We start from the raw sequence: 19,769 nt of genomic DNA on the forward strand, positions 1-19,769 counted from the left end.
TCAGATGTAGGAAACGTGAAAGCAAAGTCCATCATCTGGCCAGGACAGGACAGCTCTCTCAACTCTCAGGACAGTCTCCTCTCAACCCCCGCAAGGGAGGCTCCTAACAGCCACAGGCCCTTTGCCCTCAGCCTGGCCTGTGCCATGCTAGGGCAAGTATTACAAAGCTCTTCGGCTCTACCAGTAAGTGCCTTGGACCCCAGTTCTCTAACTCCATGTGTTGGCAAGCCTACCTCTGCCAAGTGTTTGGAAGTACTCCATGCCATGAGCAAGCCTCCTGCCCAGAGGCACTCAGCTCTCTTCTCTGTGGGTCAGCACACCCACTGTGGTTACCTGACTATATGGGTCAGGAAGATCACTGCAGCATCTTTTGCTGGTCTTCTGGTTCTACTGCTGAGCTTGGGGCTATTTCACATCGTCTCCAGCGTTACTGATCTCTCTATTTCTTGGGTCTAAGAGGTTCTCAGTACAGAGATCTGGGTCCAAAGGGCATTTTACTCTTGGTTCTTCTTTCTGTTTAATGGTAGTGGGTTTGGCTCTCTTTTTAAGTCTAGCAGGAGGACAAAACTGACCATTCCCTTGGATAGGGTTCCATATACCATATTTATATGGTCCTACTTCTGGTGTGATGCTGTGGATCAGCATTGGACTTTGCAGTTCAAGCTCACCAACTGCTTCTTGGAATCCCTATACAGGGTTGCTATGAGTCGGAACAAACTTGACGATACTTAACAACAGCAACAACTTCTGGTGTGGCGCTGTGGATCAGCACTGTACTGCGAACCACAAGGTCAGCAGTTCAAACCCACCAGTTGTTCCTTGAAAACCGTAAACAGACTCACTATGGGTCAGAACTGACTCAATGGCACTTTACAACAACAACTCCCACAGGGATTTTATGCACCTTATTTTAATTCTTAGCAGACAGACCAATCTCTTTGGTGGGCCACAAACACCTTATATGTGTAGTCTCATCCAGTCATTGTATGGCAGTTACAAAACGTTGAGTGATTAAAAGGGCCATATTAAATAATTCACTGTACTGCAATTATGGTGCCGTGGAGTCTGTTCCAACTCATATTGACCCTGTACAGAGTTTCTGAGGCAGTAAATCTTTACAGTAGCAGAAAGCCTCATGTTTCTGCCACTAAACAGCTGGTAGTTTTGAACTGCTGACCTTGAGGTTAGCAGCCTGACTTGTAACCACTACGTTACCAGCCTTCCTACAATTATATAACATCAGAATTAATATATCCACTGTTGTTAAGTGCCCTTGAGTTAGTTCTGAGGAGCGGCCGGTGAGTTTGAAGCACTGACTTTGTGGTGCAAACCGACTTTGAGATCAAGTGCTTATCCTATGGCACCACACCAGGACACCAATCGGCGCTGTGGGAGAAAGCACTGGACCTTCAGGTCAGCAACTCAAAGTCAGCAACTCAAAGTCACCACCCACTCTTTGGAAACCCTGTGCAGGGTTGCTATGAGTTGAACCCGACTGGACGGCACTTGTATTAATATGTTATCTATTTCAATCTTTCAAACAACCCTATAAAGAACCCAGTTTTACAGATGAGAGAATTGAGAGTGGTAGATGTAAAGTAGCCTGTCCAAGGCTTCAGCACTAACTAGGAGAGCTGCCTCCAAAAAGCACGCTGTATGTTAATCAGTCTTCCTTACTTTACACTTAGGCATAAACTGTTCCTTAGCATTCTCATGTGAAATTGGGATGATATTAATACTTCCTCCATCATAAAGCTGCACAGTTGTGGCAGTGCACTGATACATGTAAAACATTTAGAAAGATGCCTCACTCATAGTAAGCCCTAGATAAATGCTAGCTGATAAATGATCGAGCTGAATTTTTTTTTGTCCACAAAACTTCTCCGACAATCCATATTGACTTTTTCTTGTCTTAATAATTTATCTATATTTTAAAACATTGTTATATTAATATTTAACATTATTATTTGGAAATAGGTTTTCATGTTTTGTATGTTCAATCTCCATATTTAAATTAAGATATTAACATTTTTTTCCTTAGTGGTACAGTCTAGCCTGAAAACAATTTCTCAAAGTGACTCTACTGCTATATATATATATGTTTTAAAAAATAGAAATTTATTGTTTGCTAGGTCTTGAGGCTAAAATTCCAAAGCAGAGTATCAGCCATATTGATTCCTCCTGAGAGCTTCTTTTCTAGTTTCTGGGAAGGTCAGCAATCCTCAGCATTTCTAATCTGTTTATAGATGCATCAGCTTCCCCCGCCACATGGTACATGGCTCTACTTCTGTGTCTGTTCTCTTTTATAAGAACTCACTCAGATGGGTTTAGGACCTACTCTATTCTAGTATGATCTTGTTAATTTATTAAAAAATCAAATCCATTTTCAAAAAAGTTACATTCATAAGCACAGGGGATGAGGACTTTAACGTCCCTTTTGGGGGACTGCAATTCAATCCATAATACAAAGGTAAAACAAAGACTCCATAGGACAAGTGTTATTGAAACTACTGAGCAAATGACTCCAACTATTTAATATAAAATGTTTATTATCAGACAGCAACAATTTCCAGCCCACACTCAGTTAAATGTATCAAAGCTTGTGGAAATTGTGAAGCCCGTGCATTGCTATTATCAGATAATGCACGATTGTTTTTATTCAAATATATATATATATATGAACATTAAGGCAATACTCTATTCTGTTTCAGATAACGCCTCAATTTATAAATTTGAATGTTTCTATTGGTATATTTAGTCATCAACTACAATATATTTTAAATGTACTCTCTCCTTAGTCTTTTTTTCTTTTAAGTTTTTATTGTGAATTAAGTGATAGTTTACACACGAGAACATCGGATTTACACTCTTCATTTCATTGCAATGATTACAATCTACTCTGTGCATCATCATTCAACTGTATTTACTTCTATTCCATTTGTTTTGTTTCGTTTTTGCCGGGTGGGGAGGATGTACACAAAAACACTCAGAAATATATAATCATTTAAACATTCTATAAGCCTGCCTCCTGGCCACCGACACTCAGTTCCTCTCTTTCCTTGAGTCTAGAGTCCTAAGCTGCTCTCTCACTCTATGTCCTCATCTCTTCCTCCATCTCTCATCTTGCAGCTTCCCTGGATAGGGTCCCTCATTCCACTCTTGCTCTTCTCCGCTAATGGTCCTAGGGTCTATTGTTCCTGTACTGTGAAATTAACTACTCCCTCCTTTTTGTTACAAAACTTCTACCTTTACAGATGTCACAGACATAGTCATGATAACAATTATTCACTCGTGAAAATCATCAGAATCTTATCCCCGTCTCTTTTCACCAGACCCATCTAGACAAGATGAAAACTATTCAGTGGTGTTTCTACCTTCACTCACACACTCTGAAACTAAACTCCTTCTTGAAAACTTGTAAGGTAGTCACTTCATGTGTTTATAGCCCTCCCATTTTAGATAGATGCATTTTAGATAGTGTGTAATTTGCCATCCCTATCAACCCTGCATACAGAGGGGATAGGATTGATCCTTGATGTGAAGGTTCCTTCCCTCTCAGTTGGTATTCTGAGCTACTGCATCCATAAATATAGGTCAAGTTCCTCAAATTGTTACACTTGATTCCTTTATCAAAAATTTTTTATCTTCCTCTAGTCGAGTTCTGATCATCAAGCCATCAAAGCTAGGTAAAATTGATATTATCTACAAGTTTGGGCACCCCTCACTTCATGTCAGCTGCATGTTTCACTCTCAGCTCTAGCCCTCTGTGGCTATGTCCTTGTCAGTGGGCTCAGGAGTCCCCAGGTCTCACCACACTTTGGAACAACCAGCCCTTCCTCATCTCTCTCTCATCTCCAGGTCATCGGGACAATATGGAATGTGGTTGAACTCAACCCATAACTTCATTGCTGCCTTTCCCCCTCTTCCACTTGCCAGTAGACCAATGTGGTCACCAGAATCTTACATGCCTGCTCATGTGTTCCTTTGAATTTCAGTCTTGGAGAGGAGTTTGTCCTGAAGGGACTTGATTGCTTGCCTTGATGGCTCCCCAGCAAATAACTTGCTTGTTCTTGTATTAGCCAATTCAACTGCCATTTTTGTTTTGGATTTTTCCTGCTGGTGTTTCTTTCAAGAACTATCTTCTGTTCCTCTAGTTGTTCCAAGCTGGTCTGTTTGTCCTTTCAAGTGGGAATGTCTCACCTCAGAAGGTTCTGGAGAAGGCTCAGGATTCTACCTAAGGTCTTATGCACTGCAAAGGCTCCACAAGAGACCTGTTTCACTGGGCAAGTTCTAGAACCCACTTTAGGTAATCCATTCAGTTACAGGCTGAAAATGGGCTTACAAGATTTCTGTAATCATTTCCAGATATTCCTTTCTATCCCACTGTTCAACCATTTCAAGAGATACCATATGAACAAGAGCCAATGATACTCAGGGAGGAAGTCCAAAGTGCATTGAAAGAAGTGACAAAGAACAAGGTACCAGGAATTGATGGAATAAAAATTGAAATCTTTCAGGAAAGTGAGGCGGCACAAGAGGCACTCACTCATCTCTGCCAAGAAATTTGGAAGAAAACTGTCTGGCCGACTGATTGGAAGAGATCAATGTTTATGCCCATTCCAAAGAGAGGTGACCCAACAGAATGCGGAAATCATCGGACAATCTCTTTGATATCTCAAGCGAATAAAGTTTTGTTAAAGGTAATACAGAAATGGCTACAATCATACATTGACAGAGAACTTCCAGAGGTTCAAGCTGGATTCAGAAGAGGCCGTGGAACGAGAGATATCATTGCTGATGTCCGATGGATCTTGGCTGAAAGCAGAGAATACCAGAAGGATATTTACCTGTGCTTTATTGACTACGCAAAGGCTTTCGATTGTGTGGATCATGACAAGCTATGGACAACATTGAGAAGTATGAGTATTCCAGAACACTTAATTGTACTTCTGAGAAATCTGTACCTAGACCAAGAGGCAGTTGTTCGAACAGAACATGGGAACACTGAATGTTTTAAAATTGTGAAAGGTGTGAGACAGGGTTGTATTCTTTCGCCATACTTATTCAACCTGTATGGTGAGCAAATAATACGAGAAGCTGGGTTCTATGAAGAAAAATGTGGCATCAGGATTGGAGGAAGACTCATTAACAACCTGCGATATGCAGATGATACAACCTTGCTTGCTGAAAGTGAAGAGGACTTGAAACATTTACTTATGAAGATCAAAGAGCACAGCCTTCGATATGGATTACATCTCAATGTCAAGAAAACAAAAATACTCACCACTGGACCAATAAACAACATTCTTATCAATGGAGAAAAGATTGAAGTTGTCAAGGACTTCATTCTTCTTGGATCAACTGTCAACACTCACGGAAGCAGCAGTCAAGAGATCAGACGACATATTGCACTGGACAAATGTGCTGCACAGGAACTTTTTAAAGTATTGAAGAGCAGAGATGTCAGCTTGAGGACTAAGGTGCGCCTGACCCAGGCCATGGTGTTTTCAATAGCCTCATATGGATGCGAAAGCTGGACAGTGAATAAGGAAGATCGTAGAAGAATTGATGCCTTCGAGTTGTGGTGTTGGAGGAGAATACTGATAGTGCCATGGACTGCCAAAAGAACCAATAGATCTGTTTTGGAAGAAGTGCAGCCAGAGTGCTCCTTGGAGGCCAGGATAACTAAACTTCATCTCAAACTTTGGACATACTGTCCAAAGGAAATAGTCGCTGGAGAAGGATGTCATGCTGGGTAAGGTGGAGGGTCAGAGAAAAAGAGGAAGACCCCTAACGACATGGATTGGCCAGGTGGCATCATTGATGGACTCAAGTGTGGCAGCAGTAGTGAGGTTGGCCCAGAATCGGACATTGTTTCATTCTGCTGTGCATGGGGTCGCTATGGGTCGGTTCCGACTCGATGACACCTGACAACAACAACAACATCCCACTCAAGTGTCTATTTTACAATAGTGGGCCAGGGAAACCAATATTCATAAGACTGTCAAGCATCTAAACATTATTTCTCCTGTTTTACCCATTCAGACTTTGTCTTGATCCCTGTATCACAGAGCCCTGCTGTTTCAACATTGAGCATATAAACTATTTATCTCTGTCCCAATTAGCTCATGCAAACCTGCCTCAGTGTTCCCCTATCTGCCTTGTTCTTCCATCTCCCTCCCTTTTCTGGTGTATTGCCCTCCCCAAACCCAAACTATAATATATCTATCCCCTGCACTGTGCTCTATCATCTACTCCTAGCCCACCCCCAAGTAATGAACTAAGAGTTGTCGATGTTTTTGTTTTTGTTTTTCCTTTTAGTATGGGTATCTTTTCTTAAGCGTTTACAGTAATGGTCTTATACAATATTTGTCCTTTTGTGACTTACTAATTTCACTCAGCATAATATCCTCAAGGTTCATCCATGTTATGCAGGGACTTGCAGCTTCCTTGTTATTCTTCAAGGTAGCATAATATTCCATTGTGTGTATGTACCAAAGTTTGTTTATCCATTCTACCTTTCATTGATAAGGAGCTCTGGTAGCGTAGTGGTTACGAATCGGGCTGCGAACCTCAAGGTCGGCAGTTTGAAACTACCAGTGGTTCCGCAGGAGAAAGATAAGGCTGTCTGCTCTCGTAAAGAACTACAGCCTCGGAAACCCTGTACAGGGTCGCTATGGGTCAGAATAGACTTGACAGCACTTAACAAAAACAGTCTTTCATTGATAGGGACTCAGACTGTCTCCATCTTTTTGCTATTGTGAATAGTGCTGCTATGAACATTGGTGTGAATGTATCTACTCCGGTTATGGTTAGTATTTCTTATGGATATATATGAAGTAGAGGAATTGCTGGATCATAAGCTTTTTCTATTTCTAACTTCCTGAGGAAGCACCATACTGTTTTCCAGAGTGGTTGGACCATTTTGCAATCCCACCAGAAATGTAGGCGGGTCCCAGTCTCTCCACATCCTCGCCAGCATTTATTGACCTCTGCTTTTTTGAACTTTGTTATGATTGCTGATGTGAGATGATGTATCATTGTTGTTTTGATTTACATCCCTCTATTGGCTAATGATCATGAACATTTCTTCATGTTGGCTGCCCAAATCTCTTCCTTGGTGAAGTATCTGTTCATATTCTGTGCCCATTTAATTGGTTTTGGTATGTTGTGTTTTCATTCTCATTTGTTTCCCTGAACTTTATGGATTCACATTTTATTTCTTCTACTACCCAGTTGCTTTTCAGCAGAGTATTATTCGGTTTCCATGTATTTCAACTTTATTTTCTTGGTCTTCCTATTGTTGGTTTCTAATTTGATAGCATTGCGGTCTGAGATGATGCTTTGTAGTATTTTGATGTTTGTAAATTTATGGAGATTTGTTTTGTGGCCTAACACATGTTCTATTCTGGAGAAAGTTCCACATGCCCTGGAAAAGAATGTGTATTGTGCTGTTGTTGGATTTAATGCTGTGTACATAGAAGTCCAGTAGCTGATTGTGTTGTTTAGTTCTTCTGTGTCTTTGTCGAGTTTCTTTCTGGTTGTTCTATCCTTTTTTGAAAGTGGTGTATTAAAATCTGCCACTATTATTGTAGATTTGCCTATTTCTTTCTTCAAATCTATTTATATATTTTGGAGCTCTTTCATAGGGAACGTAGATATTTATTATGGTTATGTTATCTTGTTCAATTGAGCCTTTTATTAGGAGATAACGTCCATCTTTATCTCTTGTGCTGGTTTTTAGCTTAAAGTTTATTTGATCAGAGATTAGTATTGCCACTCCTGCTCATTTTTTATTGCAATTAGCTTGGTATATATTTTTTTCCATCCTTTAACTTTTAATTTGTTTTTGTCTTTGTTTCTAAGGTGTGTCTCTTGCAGATAGCATATAGAAGGATCTTGTTTCTTATCCATTCTGCCACTCTCTGTCTCTTAACTGATGCATTTATTTCATTGAAATTCAGTGTAATTATTGATAGATATGAATTAATTGCTATTATTATGTTTGGTTTTTTGTGTGTTGCTGCTGGTTTCTTTGTTCTGCATGCCTTCCTGTGCTGAGTTCAAGTTTCTTGTGTTTTTTCTTGTCAGTTTTTTTCATAGCATTAAAGTTTCCGTGTTCTTGGATTTTCATTTTGTTGGTATGTTGTGAAGTATTAATTTTCTTTGAGGTTACCCTATGTTCTATTAATGTTTGGCTCCATTTAAATCAGTCTATTTTATCCTGCACTCTGCCTGACCTCATCATCACCTAGATCTCTGTTCTTATGTTTTTACCTTCTTTCACATTGTAATTATTTTGATCATAGGCTGACCTCCCATACCCTCTGAATTCATTCTTATAGTTTTGTTCTCTTCTGGACTCTTCCATCTGTCAGTTGAGTTCTGTGTGGTGCTGCCACGTTTGTCCGTCTCTGGTTGTTGTCTGTTCTTTTTTTTTGTTCTCAATTCAAGAACTCACTTTAGGATGTTTTGAAGTACTGGGTTGACTTTGACAAAATCCCTTAGCTTCTATTTATCCTGGAATGTTTGGATTACACTGATGTATTTGATTGACAGCTTTGGTGGATAAACAATTCTTGGTTGACAGTGTTTTTTTCAGGGTTTTATATATATTTCCCAATTGCCTTCTTGCCTACATGGTTTCTGTTGAGAGATCAGAGCTTATTCTGATTTGCTTGCCTTTGTAAGTAACACTTCTCTTTTCCCTAGATGCTTCAGAATTCTCTCCTTGTCTTTGATTTTGGAGAGCTTTGCTATAATATATCTTGGTGATATTCTTTTGTGGTCTATCCTTCCTGGGATTCGTTGAGCTTCTTGAGTGCTTCTATTTTTGTTTTTCAGGAGGTTAGGGACATTTTCTTCCAGGAGTTCTTCAACTATTTCTTCCTTGTACTTGTGTGATTCTTCCTGTTCTGAAATGCTAATACTTCTTAAGTTATTCCTCTTCATGTTGTCCTATATGAATCTTAGACTTTCTTCTGATTTATTTTTTCTGCTTGCTCTTCTATTTTAGAAGCATTGAGAGATTTATCTTCTAGCTAAATGGTTCTGGCTTCCATCTCTTCAGTTCTTTGTACTCCTTTGTCTTTTCAGTGTGTTGTCCATTTCTGATATTTTATTATTAATCTTTTCAGATTTTGAATTGTTTTCAATGTTCTATCTTATTTGATTGTTCCTGTAGCACTTTCCTGACTTCTTCCTTATTTTTCTCAATCCCTTTGTGGAATGTTTGGATGCAACTCGATATTCGCCTGAATTCCTGCTCAAGCAGTCCCAAAGCCTGTGCTTCTTCCAATGTGAAGTCTAGGTCTACCTCAGCTCATTTGTCTTAGTTATTCTATCTTGTTTTTGGACATGTCCCGATATGGTCAGTTGTTTCTTGGGCATCTTCAATAATTAGGTGTGTTGTCAGTAATTAGATGAATGTATGTGTACGTGTTATTATACTTTCTGTTTGCCTCCAGGTAGATGTGATCAGGAGATGGGCTTCTATTTTCACTTTTCTTATTACTCAACTCAGAGTAACTGTAGCAGATTTTGGCTGTCTAGCTGGTGTATAGAAGCTGATATTGGATCTTGCCTGAATGGTAAGATTTTATAGTGTGTGATTGTAGCTTGGCTATATGACCTCAATTGCAGTCTCTTTTTGGGTAATGTAGGGAGAGAAAAAAACCCTGAAGTTAAAAGCGGGACAAAAAAACTCCAAAACACCAACAGCAAAACAACAACAACAACAAAAACACCAGATTGGATACTATAGTCTATAATCACAGAAAAGAAACAGAAATATATAGCAAAATATGAGTATGACTTTAATGCCCTTCTCTCAATTTCTTGCCTTCAAGACTGCCTGAGAAATTTCAAGATGTTACTGTTGGCCATTATGATGTACCTCAGAATTTAAATTTTGACCTGTTTCCATTTTAGTCTGTATCTCTTTCACTCCACAACCCCCATTCATGACTTTTTCCTAGTGATAAACAGATCAGGGCTGGCTGTTGCCGTTGTTGGTTTTAAGCAGTGTCTTCCTCCTTAGTGGTTTTTGCATCTGCACACATGAGTAGTAGAACCCTCTAAGGGTGGAGGGTGGTGTCCACTCATCAGGTACCCCTTCTAGTCACCAGAGTGGAGGTGTTCAGCCAGCAAGAGACCAATGAACAGAAAAAAAGAAAAAAAAAAGTATGTCCACAACTTTAACTATGAGGATCAGTCAGAACTCTGCAGTGGGAATGCTCCTCTGATCCTTCATCCACTCTGTCATGCCCAAGTTGTCCGCCCTGGGATTGGCTGGCAGCTGCAGATCAGAAAACACTACATTTCTTGGTTCTATTACAAATTCCACTGAATGTAAGCCTTCGAACTTTCTAAATATTCTTTTGTATGTAGTTCAGAGTTCTGGGACCATCACTAAAAATCTACCCACTGAGAACTGAATGTTTGTGACTTAAAGATAAATGAGTAATTCCCCTTATGCCCAATAATAAAATTCCCTTTCATCTCTTAGAATTTTAATTTTAAGCAAGTTTGGCATGCATTATCTACTTCTGAAAATATCCCTGTTTAGGTGATTTTTAAGTGTATTCAGAATCCTAAGAAGGGTCAAGTGACTTTCCTAGACATAGCACCCAGACCTTCTTACCCTTGGTCCATTTTCAGTACAGTTTTTCGTTGTTCCAGGGAGAATTGATGACATTTCCCTTAATAACTTGTTTCCTGAAAAGCTTCTTGGTCATGGTAAAGTCCAAATGCCTACTGTAAATATAACCTGCCAAATTTGAAGGTGAATTGTAAAGCATTTGCTGAGTATCTACCAAGTTATTTGAGTCAATGTAACTTTCCCCAGCCTGTGTTCTCTAAACTACATGACATGGTATATTATTCCAAGGTCTGGTTAGGGGGGCTAGCCAGAGAAACTTAGTGTTGTTGTTTGTAGGTGTCATCTGGTTGGTTCTGAGTCATAGCAACACTATGCACAACAGAACAAAGCCCTGCCTGATCCTGCGCCATCCTCACAATTGTTGTTGTGTTTGAACCCATTGCTGCTGCCACTGTCAGTCCATCTCATTGGGGGTCTTACTCTTTTTTTTTTATTTGTTGACCCTCCACTTTACCAAGCATGATGTTCTTCTCCAGAAACTGGTTCCACCTGATAACATGTCCTAAGCTGTTATACATTCTTTAATTTCACACATGTCTTTCGGATACTTATCATGTTTTCTGCTAGGAACCACTGGCTACACAAAGATGAACAAGGCTCAGAGATGATCATCAAGAAGTTTCCAGTCAGGAAAGTTTCCAGTCAGGGATAGGAATAGGAAAAGAGGTGAGGACAAACAGACATGTATGCAAAAAAGCATAACATAAAGAAAAATGTGAAAAGGATCAGTAAGGGAATGTTATCCAAGTGTGTCGAGAAGACTAAGGAAGGAGAAATTAACTTTGTCCTGAGTGACCAGGGGCAGTGGGACAGGAAAGGGTGACATCAAGTGATTCATAAAGAATGTTGCTGCTGGTGTGTGCTGTCGAGTTGGTTCTGACTCATAGTGACCCTGTCTAGAATTTCCAAGGAGTGGCTGGTGAGTTTGAACTGCCGACCTTGTGATTAAAATGAACTTGTGGTCCAATGCTTTATCCCATAGTGTCACATCAGGACTCCATAGAGAATGAGATGATCCTGAAGAGTGGAGCTGAGGGAGAGGTAGTTCAGGAAGAAGGAATTGTAGACACATAGGTACAGAATGTCAGGATGTGGTAGGGAATAGCACCACGGCTGAGAGATGGAAGATGAAGCTAAGGAGTTGGGGTTTTACTGCACAGCTTTAGGGGTCCTTGATGGTTCTTGAAAAAGTAGGTAAATAAGATGAAAACTGGGCTTTGTTAAGAGAATATCTACAGTAGTGTCCGGAAAGCTGGGTGCATTTCCCATAAACCTACAGGCATGTTAATGTAACACTGCCCAATAGAAATATAAGGGGACTTCAGAAAAATCCATGGAAAAAAATCCATTATCTGTTAATTTCATTTTTCCACAAACTTTCTGAAACCTCTTGTGTAAGGATAGGTACAAATATGAGCCATCTATGTGGTCTTAAAATTTCTTGTAGCAACAGTTTTTATTTTTAAGTTAAAAGGAATAGGATTAATTTTAATAATAAAGTCTACTAAACCTAATTAATCAAAATATTATAATTTCAACATGTATTCAATATAAAGGAGCTCTGGTGGCCCGACAGTTAGGTGTTTATGGACTAACTGAAAGGTTGGCAGTTTGGACCCACCTGGTGGCTCCATGGGAAAAAATTTGGCAATCTGCTGCCGTAAAGATTAACGCAAATGCCATCAAGTCAATTCCAACTCTTAGTGACCCTCTGTAAGGTTTCTGAGGCTATAATTTTTACAGGACTGAATATCGCATCTTTCTCCCTTAGCTGTTGGGTTGGAACGGTGGACCTTGAAATTGGCAATCTAGTGCTTATCCCACAGCATTACTAGGATGCCTCCCAGAAAGATGACCGCTTAGAAAATTCATTGGGACTGTTCTATCATGTCACATGGGGTCACTTTGAGTTGAAATCAACTTAGCAACACCTAAACTAACTATGGTGGTGGTGTGCCCTGGAGTCAGTTCTGACTCACAACTCTGCTTAGTGTTTCTGAGGCTGTAAATCTTTGTGGGAGCAGAAAGCCTCATCTTTGTCCTGCATAACTTCTGGTAATTTCGAACTGCTGGCTTTGAGGTTACCGATCCTTGTTGTTTGTTGTTATGTGCCATGGAGTCAGTTCTGACTCATAGTGACCCTGTACAGGGTTTCCGAGGTTGTAAATCTTTACGAGAGTAGAAAGCCTCATTTTTGTCCTGCAGAACAGCTAGTAGTTTCAAACTGCTGACCTTGCAGTTCGCATACGCAGCCCGATTTGTAACCACTACGCTTAGCTGCTAAAAATTTTATTAAAGAAATATTTTATATTAACGTCATATTGTTTTTGAAATCTGGTGTGTATTTTATACTTACAGAATTCTCAGTTTAGGTTTGCCACATTCTACATGATAAATGTGACTAGTGGCTCCTACAATGGGCAGCATAGCTCTTGTAATTACGAGAGAACCCGTGTCCAGAAAGGGACCCCAGTCCTAAGCAGGAGGTGAGAGCAGAGAACAGGATGCCTGTGTGCATGTTTCGGCAAGTCTTTTGAAAAAAAAAAAAAAACTGTAAAAGGTTATGTGAGTTTAAAAAATATTGTTCTAGCTAAAGGTAAGTAAACACTTAAAGGTAAGTAAAATCTCACATGTTTCACATTATCATTGGAAAGGTTTGAATAGGATGGTCGTTGAATCACAAAATTGTTCAACTGAAAAAGCCTTCAATGATTATTTTATAAAATTTGCCCATTTTACAAAGGGCAGATGCTCAGAATAACTCAATTAAGTATTTATTACTCCTGGGGCTTCTCAATTATTTCCTTTTACCAGGTTACTGTGTGTGTGTGTGTGTGTGTGTGTGTGTAAGAGAGGGAGAAAGAGAAGAAGAAATGAGACGGCGGTAGATAAGCCGCAGAGATGAGCTGGGAGGAGGATAATAGAACAGGATCACTGAACAGTCCAGCTTTTCACACCACAAATTCATAGCCCCATCTGGATCTCTGGAATCAGAGACTGAATCACAGCCAGATAAATCATGGTCACTGCAAGGTTGATTTGAACCTCATGTTTGGCGCAATTTAAACTCACCAGCCACCCCTAGGAAACCCTATACAGGGTCGCTATGAGTCGCAACTGACACAACAACATATTGCTAAATTGTAAGATTTTCTATATTTGCACTAGAAATGAAAGGAAACACAGAAGATTAAGTTTTACAAAAATCCCTGAAAGATTAAAAGGTTAGAAGGAATACTTTATAATGTTTGCAGTATTTGTAGGAGTATAGGTGAAGGACAGGGTGCAAACATACCTCCATGGAGCATGCAGAAATAGCAACAGTCCCAGAACACCTTTAGGAGTCTATGAGTGGTACAAACAGGCTAACATGTTTGGCTGCGTTCCAAAAGATTTAGAGGTTTGAGTCCCCCTGGAGGTACCGTAGAGTCCTGGTGTGGCAATATAGGATAAGCACTGGACTGTTAACCACAAGATCAGTGATTCAAACCCATCAGTTACTCCTTGGAAACCCTATACAGGGTCGCTACAGGTCAGAACTGACAACAGCACTACCAACAACAACAGGGACACCTTTGAAGAACAGGCTTCTTCAAGAACAATCTACTTCTACAAAATTAGTCATTGAAAACCCCATGGAGTACAGTTCTACACTGACTCCTGGGAAGTTACCATGAGTTGAAATCAACTCTTTAGCAACTGGTCATAAAACTCCTGTAACAAGAGAGGGCTCAATGAACTGCAAAACATGTTTTGGCAGTGGAAGGTGTGTAAAATCTGGGGATTAAAGTAGCTTGCTCTTTCTTAGAGAGGAAAAGTTGATGCTATATCACCTGTCTTCATTCTTTATCTACCCCTCTTGTAGAATCAGCTTCTCTTCCAAAATATATGTAGAAAATATTTCACAATACTTGCTCTTGTTGAGAGCCATCAAGTCAGTTCCCACTCATAGCAACTCTATATAGAGTTTCTGAGGAGTAGCTGGTGAGTTTGAACCACTGACCTTGGAAACACTAGGGGGTGGTTCTACCTTGGTTAGTGTTCCAGTGCCTATCCTACACCAGGACTAACTTATCAGTCCGTATCACACTATGATCTTTACTGAGATGTCCACATTTATCATTTGGATCTAGCTAGACTTGTGAGCTTTGGAAAGCTTTACAGGTGAGCTCTTTTCAACTCTTCCACACCCATGTGAAAAGAACCCTGTTGACAAAGTAGCTAAGCACTCATCTGCTAACCAAAAGTTCCAAGGTCTGAACCCACCAGCTGCTTGATAGTAGAATGGTGTGGTTATCTTTTTCTGTAAAGATTCCCAACCAAAACCAAAGCCGTTGTCATGGAGTTGATTCTGACTCATAGTGACTCATGGGGCAATGTGGAAGTGCCCCATATGGTTTCCAAGGTTGTAAATCTTTATGGAAGCAGACTGCTCTGTCTTTCTCCTGTGGTTTCAAACACCAACCTTTTGGTTAACAGTTGAACACCGTAATCACTTAGCCGTGGAAACCCTCTGGATCCAGTTTTCTCTTTTGTATAAGATCATTATGAGATGGTTAGACTCGAAATGGGTTTGGATTGATTTTTAACACCAAAGTGCAATCTTTGACTAATATTTCTCTGATACTCTGAATGTGTAGGGCAATCTTGTTAAAATGTCCGTTTTGATTCTTAGGACTGGGTGGTGGTTGAGATTGTGTATTTCTCACAAGTTCCTGGGCTAGTCAGTGCTGCTTTCTTACAGACCACACACAGAGAAATAAGACCTCAGAGTACCTGATGATTGTCTGAACAAAGGATGTACACCCTTAGGCATTTCCTCCTTTTGCATCTAATTCTTGCAGCTTTAAGGCTGTGGTTCCTTCTGAGCCCCCAGTGGCCTGGAGTTTGAAAAGAGATGAGGATTTAAGAGATCACAGTTATCGGAAGCATATCACACTGGTCTGAACTGCATATTCCACCTGGGATTACACTTTCCTTTTGAGGCTCATCTCTTTTCATCCTCTCCCCTCTGTGCCTTTAGGTTTCGAAGCTTGAAAGAGAGAAGACTCAAGAAGCAAAGAGAATTCGTGAGCTGGAACAGCGCAAGCACACTGTCCTGGTGACCGAACTCAAAGCCAAGCTCCATGAGGAGAAGATGAAGGAGCTGCAGGCTGTGCGGGAGAATCTCATCAAACAGCACGAGCAGGAAATGTCAAGGACAGTGAAGGTCCGTGATGGAGAGATCCAGAGGCTCAAGTCGGCTCTGTGTGCTCTCCGGGACGGCAGCAGTGACAAAGTAAGGACAGCGCTCACCATTGAGGCCCGAGAGGAGGCCCGGAAACTGTTTGATGCAGAGCGCCTTAAGCTCTTACAGGAAATTACGGACCTAAAAACTGCCAAGAAGCAGGTGGACGAGGCTCTGAGCAATATGATCCAAGCAGATAAAATCAAGGCGGGGGACCTTCGCAGTGAGCATCAGTCCCACCAGGAAGCCATCTCGAAGATCAAGTGGGAGTCAGAGCGGGATATTCGGAGACTGGTTAGTAATCTTGACAGATTGGAGCAGAGCCATTACTTTGTGGCATTTGCTTTTCCAGGTGTTTCATAGTCGTTGTATGGTGTTTCATGGTCAAGTTTCCACCTTTCTTCTAGTACCTCATCCAAAATACAAGGTAGGTAGGCAAATGAACAGAAAGACCAATACATAGATAGACAGACATGCCCAGAGCAAAATCATTATTAAGAGTGTAAAAGATTTGAGTCACCGTTCCCCTAAAAACTGCTCACGCAGCCTTACTCATAAGGAGAGTATGTCTTCACTAACCCCGATTTTCTGGATTTCAGTAATATTCCAAATTACCAACTCTCCCAATGTCAGCATGATCTCTGGCCTCTCTATTAAATGCTTTTGTATTTTTATGTGGGGAAAGGAAGTTCTTCCTAAAACTTGACAGAGTTCTCAGAATGGAAGCCACTGGGGATAGCTTGAGTGATTCACCAGTCAGGGATCCATATCTGAAAACTAGATTGTTGTTGTTGTTAAGTACTGTCGAGTCAGGTCTGACCCATAGTGACCCTGTATATGGTTTCTGAGGAGCAGCTGGTGAGCTTGAACCACCAACCTTGCAGTTCAAACGGCTTTGCAGTCTGGTGCATTAACCCACAATGCCATACCACAGACCTGTAAGACCACAATCATTTTTAAAGTATATCTTCTATTCCCCATTTTAAACCTCCAAAACAGAGACCATTATTTTAAAATCAGGTATACTTCCTAAAGCTCTGGTAGCGTAGTGGTTACAAATCAGAATGCTAATCTTACAGTCAGCAGTTCAAAACTACCAGCTGTTAAGCAGGAGAAAGACTCAGCTTTCTGCTCCTGTAAAGATTTATAGCCTCAGAAACCCTATGCAGGGTCGCTATGAGTTGGAACTGACCCCATGGCACATCACAACAACAACATACTTCCTAAGTCACTTGCATTGCCATTACCAAGTTCTAAGATATACCTTAACCCTTCGGTTTTTACTTTTAACATATCTGACTAGAAGCCACATAGGTCTCACCATGCTTAAAAATAAAACAGTGATAACTATTTTCTGAAAGCTATAATATCCTAGATTGAACAAGCCCAATTATTTTAGATGAAGAAACATTTGAGATCATCTACATATGTTTGCTAAACTCGTATTTTTTAGCCAAAGTAAATCAAAGTAACTTTCACCACTTAGAAGGAACTCTGTGCTTCTCTTAATATAGTATTTTCTTAGGAAAGAGTCCATTTCACTCTTGTGTCTGCAGATTTTAGCAGTTGTTTATTTTATTTTATTTTTTTAAAGAATCTCAATGATTTTCCTAGGGTGATCTCTCTAGAATTTCAATTTTAATTAAAAAGTGATTACCACTCACACAAAAAAAGTGATTACCACAGAAATTTTAAGAACTAAATGTGTGTAATTTTCCTTGCACTGGGAGACAGCATGACTGTAAAATGTTGCCTTTGCCATACTTTCTGAATTCTTCATCTGCAATTCATTTTACTGCACTTGTTGACGATAAAGACCAAACCCAGTGCAGACATAATGCTATCTGCCCTGCCTTTGGCTTCTGAAAAGACAGTGAATGGCTGATGAAGAAGGAATCAGGACCTTGTACTCTGGAGACACCAGGTATGTAAATGAAAAGGAAGCTTCACCTTGAATATTTTTGTTTGTTGGTGATTTCAGTGAGGAAATCTGTGAGCATAAGCATTCAGTTTTCCATAACTGTCTTTCACTGGCATGTTGCTGGGGTACACATCAAATTCCTATTATTAGCAGTGTGAAGTGTTAAGCCACCAGAAGAGTGGTGCAAAAACTGAGCACAAACAAAATAACATGGGAAATTTTTGTAGAATTGTCTTCATTTTCTCTCTCTTCTTACCTTTTTCCTATGTCCACTCTCAGCTTTCGTTTTGAAACTAGATGAGAGAGAGTTGGGAGCCATTCTATTTAGAAAATGGCCCCCTCTCATCTAAGATTTGGTGCTTTGGTAGTTTTTCAGTATCCTGAGTTCAGGTTACATGTTCATATCAAGTATGCAATAGAACCTTTACAGTAATTACTGGATATTCTAAAAGAAATCACACTGACAAATAGTAGGAATAGGTGGGTAATCTTAGCGCCTGGATGACATAGTGGCTAGCAGTGAGATCAGGAATCAGAAGATAAATTAATAATTAAACACCACATTTTATGCATATCATTATGACTAATTTTTAACCCTTTGCTCTTCACTCACTATCTGTAATATGGTAATAGCTTATTAATGTAGTTATTTTAATGACACATGTCTCTATATCTAGTACTTTGAATATAGTAAAAATAATATGAATTACAGATATGACAGTAATGAGGACGATGATTATATGGATAGCACGGGGATGATAGCTCAGTACTTTCTTTTATAGAGAGTGCATCAAAAACTGCATCTGGCGTTGTATTTAATTATATAACACTTAGCACTTAGAGAGCAAGTCTCTCAAATGAATGTGCTACACAGTAAAGAAATAGCACTGGTCTCAAATCACCTACAGGAGTTGGACACTGAAAACAACGCTTCTTCCTTACTATAAACAAAGCAGTCTTTGATTCTTCACCAGTAATCAGGTGATATTACAAGATCATGCAGAAATTAGCCCAGTGTCCTCCCAAATACCAGCCTAAAACTTAATTCATGTGACTTCGTGGCAATAACTCACTAATGTTTACAGTGTAAGTACAAGTTGTTGTTGATAAGTGTCTTCAAGTCAATTCCAACTCAGTGACCCTGTATAGGGTTTCCGAGGAACTACTGGTGACCTTGAACCACCAGCCTTGCCTTTCAAACCGACCTTGCAGTCTAGTACATTAACCCACAGCACCACACCAGGACTCCAAAGTACAGGTAGTCCCTGCTTATGATGCATTCGAACTACGATGAGCCGCACTTAACGACCATCTGGTTTGTGTGTGTTTGTATGTCTCTTATTGTTGGTAATGTGTACTACATACATTGTTGCAGCACATTCTTTACTAATGTATTATTCTCAAATGCCTACTCACAGTTGTTCAAAAATGAGATTCATGAAAATTAAAGGTAATACAAATGAAACCTAAAAATAGAAGTCTTTAACTTACGTCACTACTGAGCTTTGACAGAGATGTCACAATGGAACCCCACGATAATTTGTGGAAAACCCTATAAGGCCATGTAGTTCTTTCCCATCCCGAAGAGCACAGCTAAGGAAGGTTTATAGGGAACAATTTCTTGTATATAATGAAACTTCTTTTCTAAAAGGAGACAAAAAACAGTGGTTTTGCTAGGTGTCTTTTCTCTATCTTTATCTTGAATATTCACATAAAATGTAATGAAATGAGAAGAACTAGCCCAGTGGCTATGCTTTCTTCAATAATTGTTTACATTTACTTCCATAGTCTTCTAGTTCACAGATGGCAAAAAGGTTTCAGTCCAATAGAACTCTGATTGTTGTTGTTGTTGTTACGTGCCGTCGAGTCGGTTCCAACCCATAGCGACCCTGTACAGGGTTTCCGAGGGTGTAAATCCTTACGGGAGTAGAAAGCCTCATCTTTCTCCCGCGGAGCAGCTG

General features: G+C 40.0%; 1 protein-coding gene across 4 annotated transcripts in view; it reads left to right on the top strand.

Annotated features, from left to right (window-relative positions):
- The window catches only part of JAKMIP2 (janus kinase and microtubule interacting protein 2), a 307,935-nt gene that overhangs the window by 202,487 nt on the left and 85,679 nt on the right, over window positions 1–19,769 (top strand). For all 4 annotated transcript variants that reach the window (XM_006874497.1, XM_006874499.1, XM_006874498.1 and 1 more), the window contains one exon: window positions 15,684–16,181. In XM_006874497.1, the coding sequence (XP_006874559.1) occupies window positions 15,684–16,181 (498 nt within the window). The remainder of the gene's footprint in view (window positions 1–15,683; window positions 16,182–19,769) is intronic.

This window comes from Chrysochloris asiatica, unplaced genomic scaffold (genome assembly GCF_000296735.1).
Source record: "Chrysochloris asiatica unplaced genomic scaffold, ChrAsi1.0 scaffold00280, whole genome shotgun sequence".
Lineage (NCBI taxonomy): Eukaryota > Metazoa > Chordata > Mammalia > Afrosoricida > Chrysochloridae > Chrysochloris > Chrysochloris asiatica.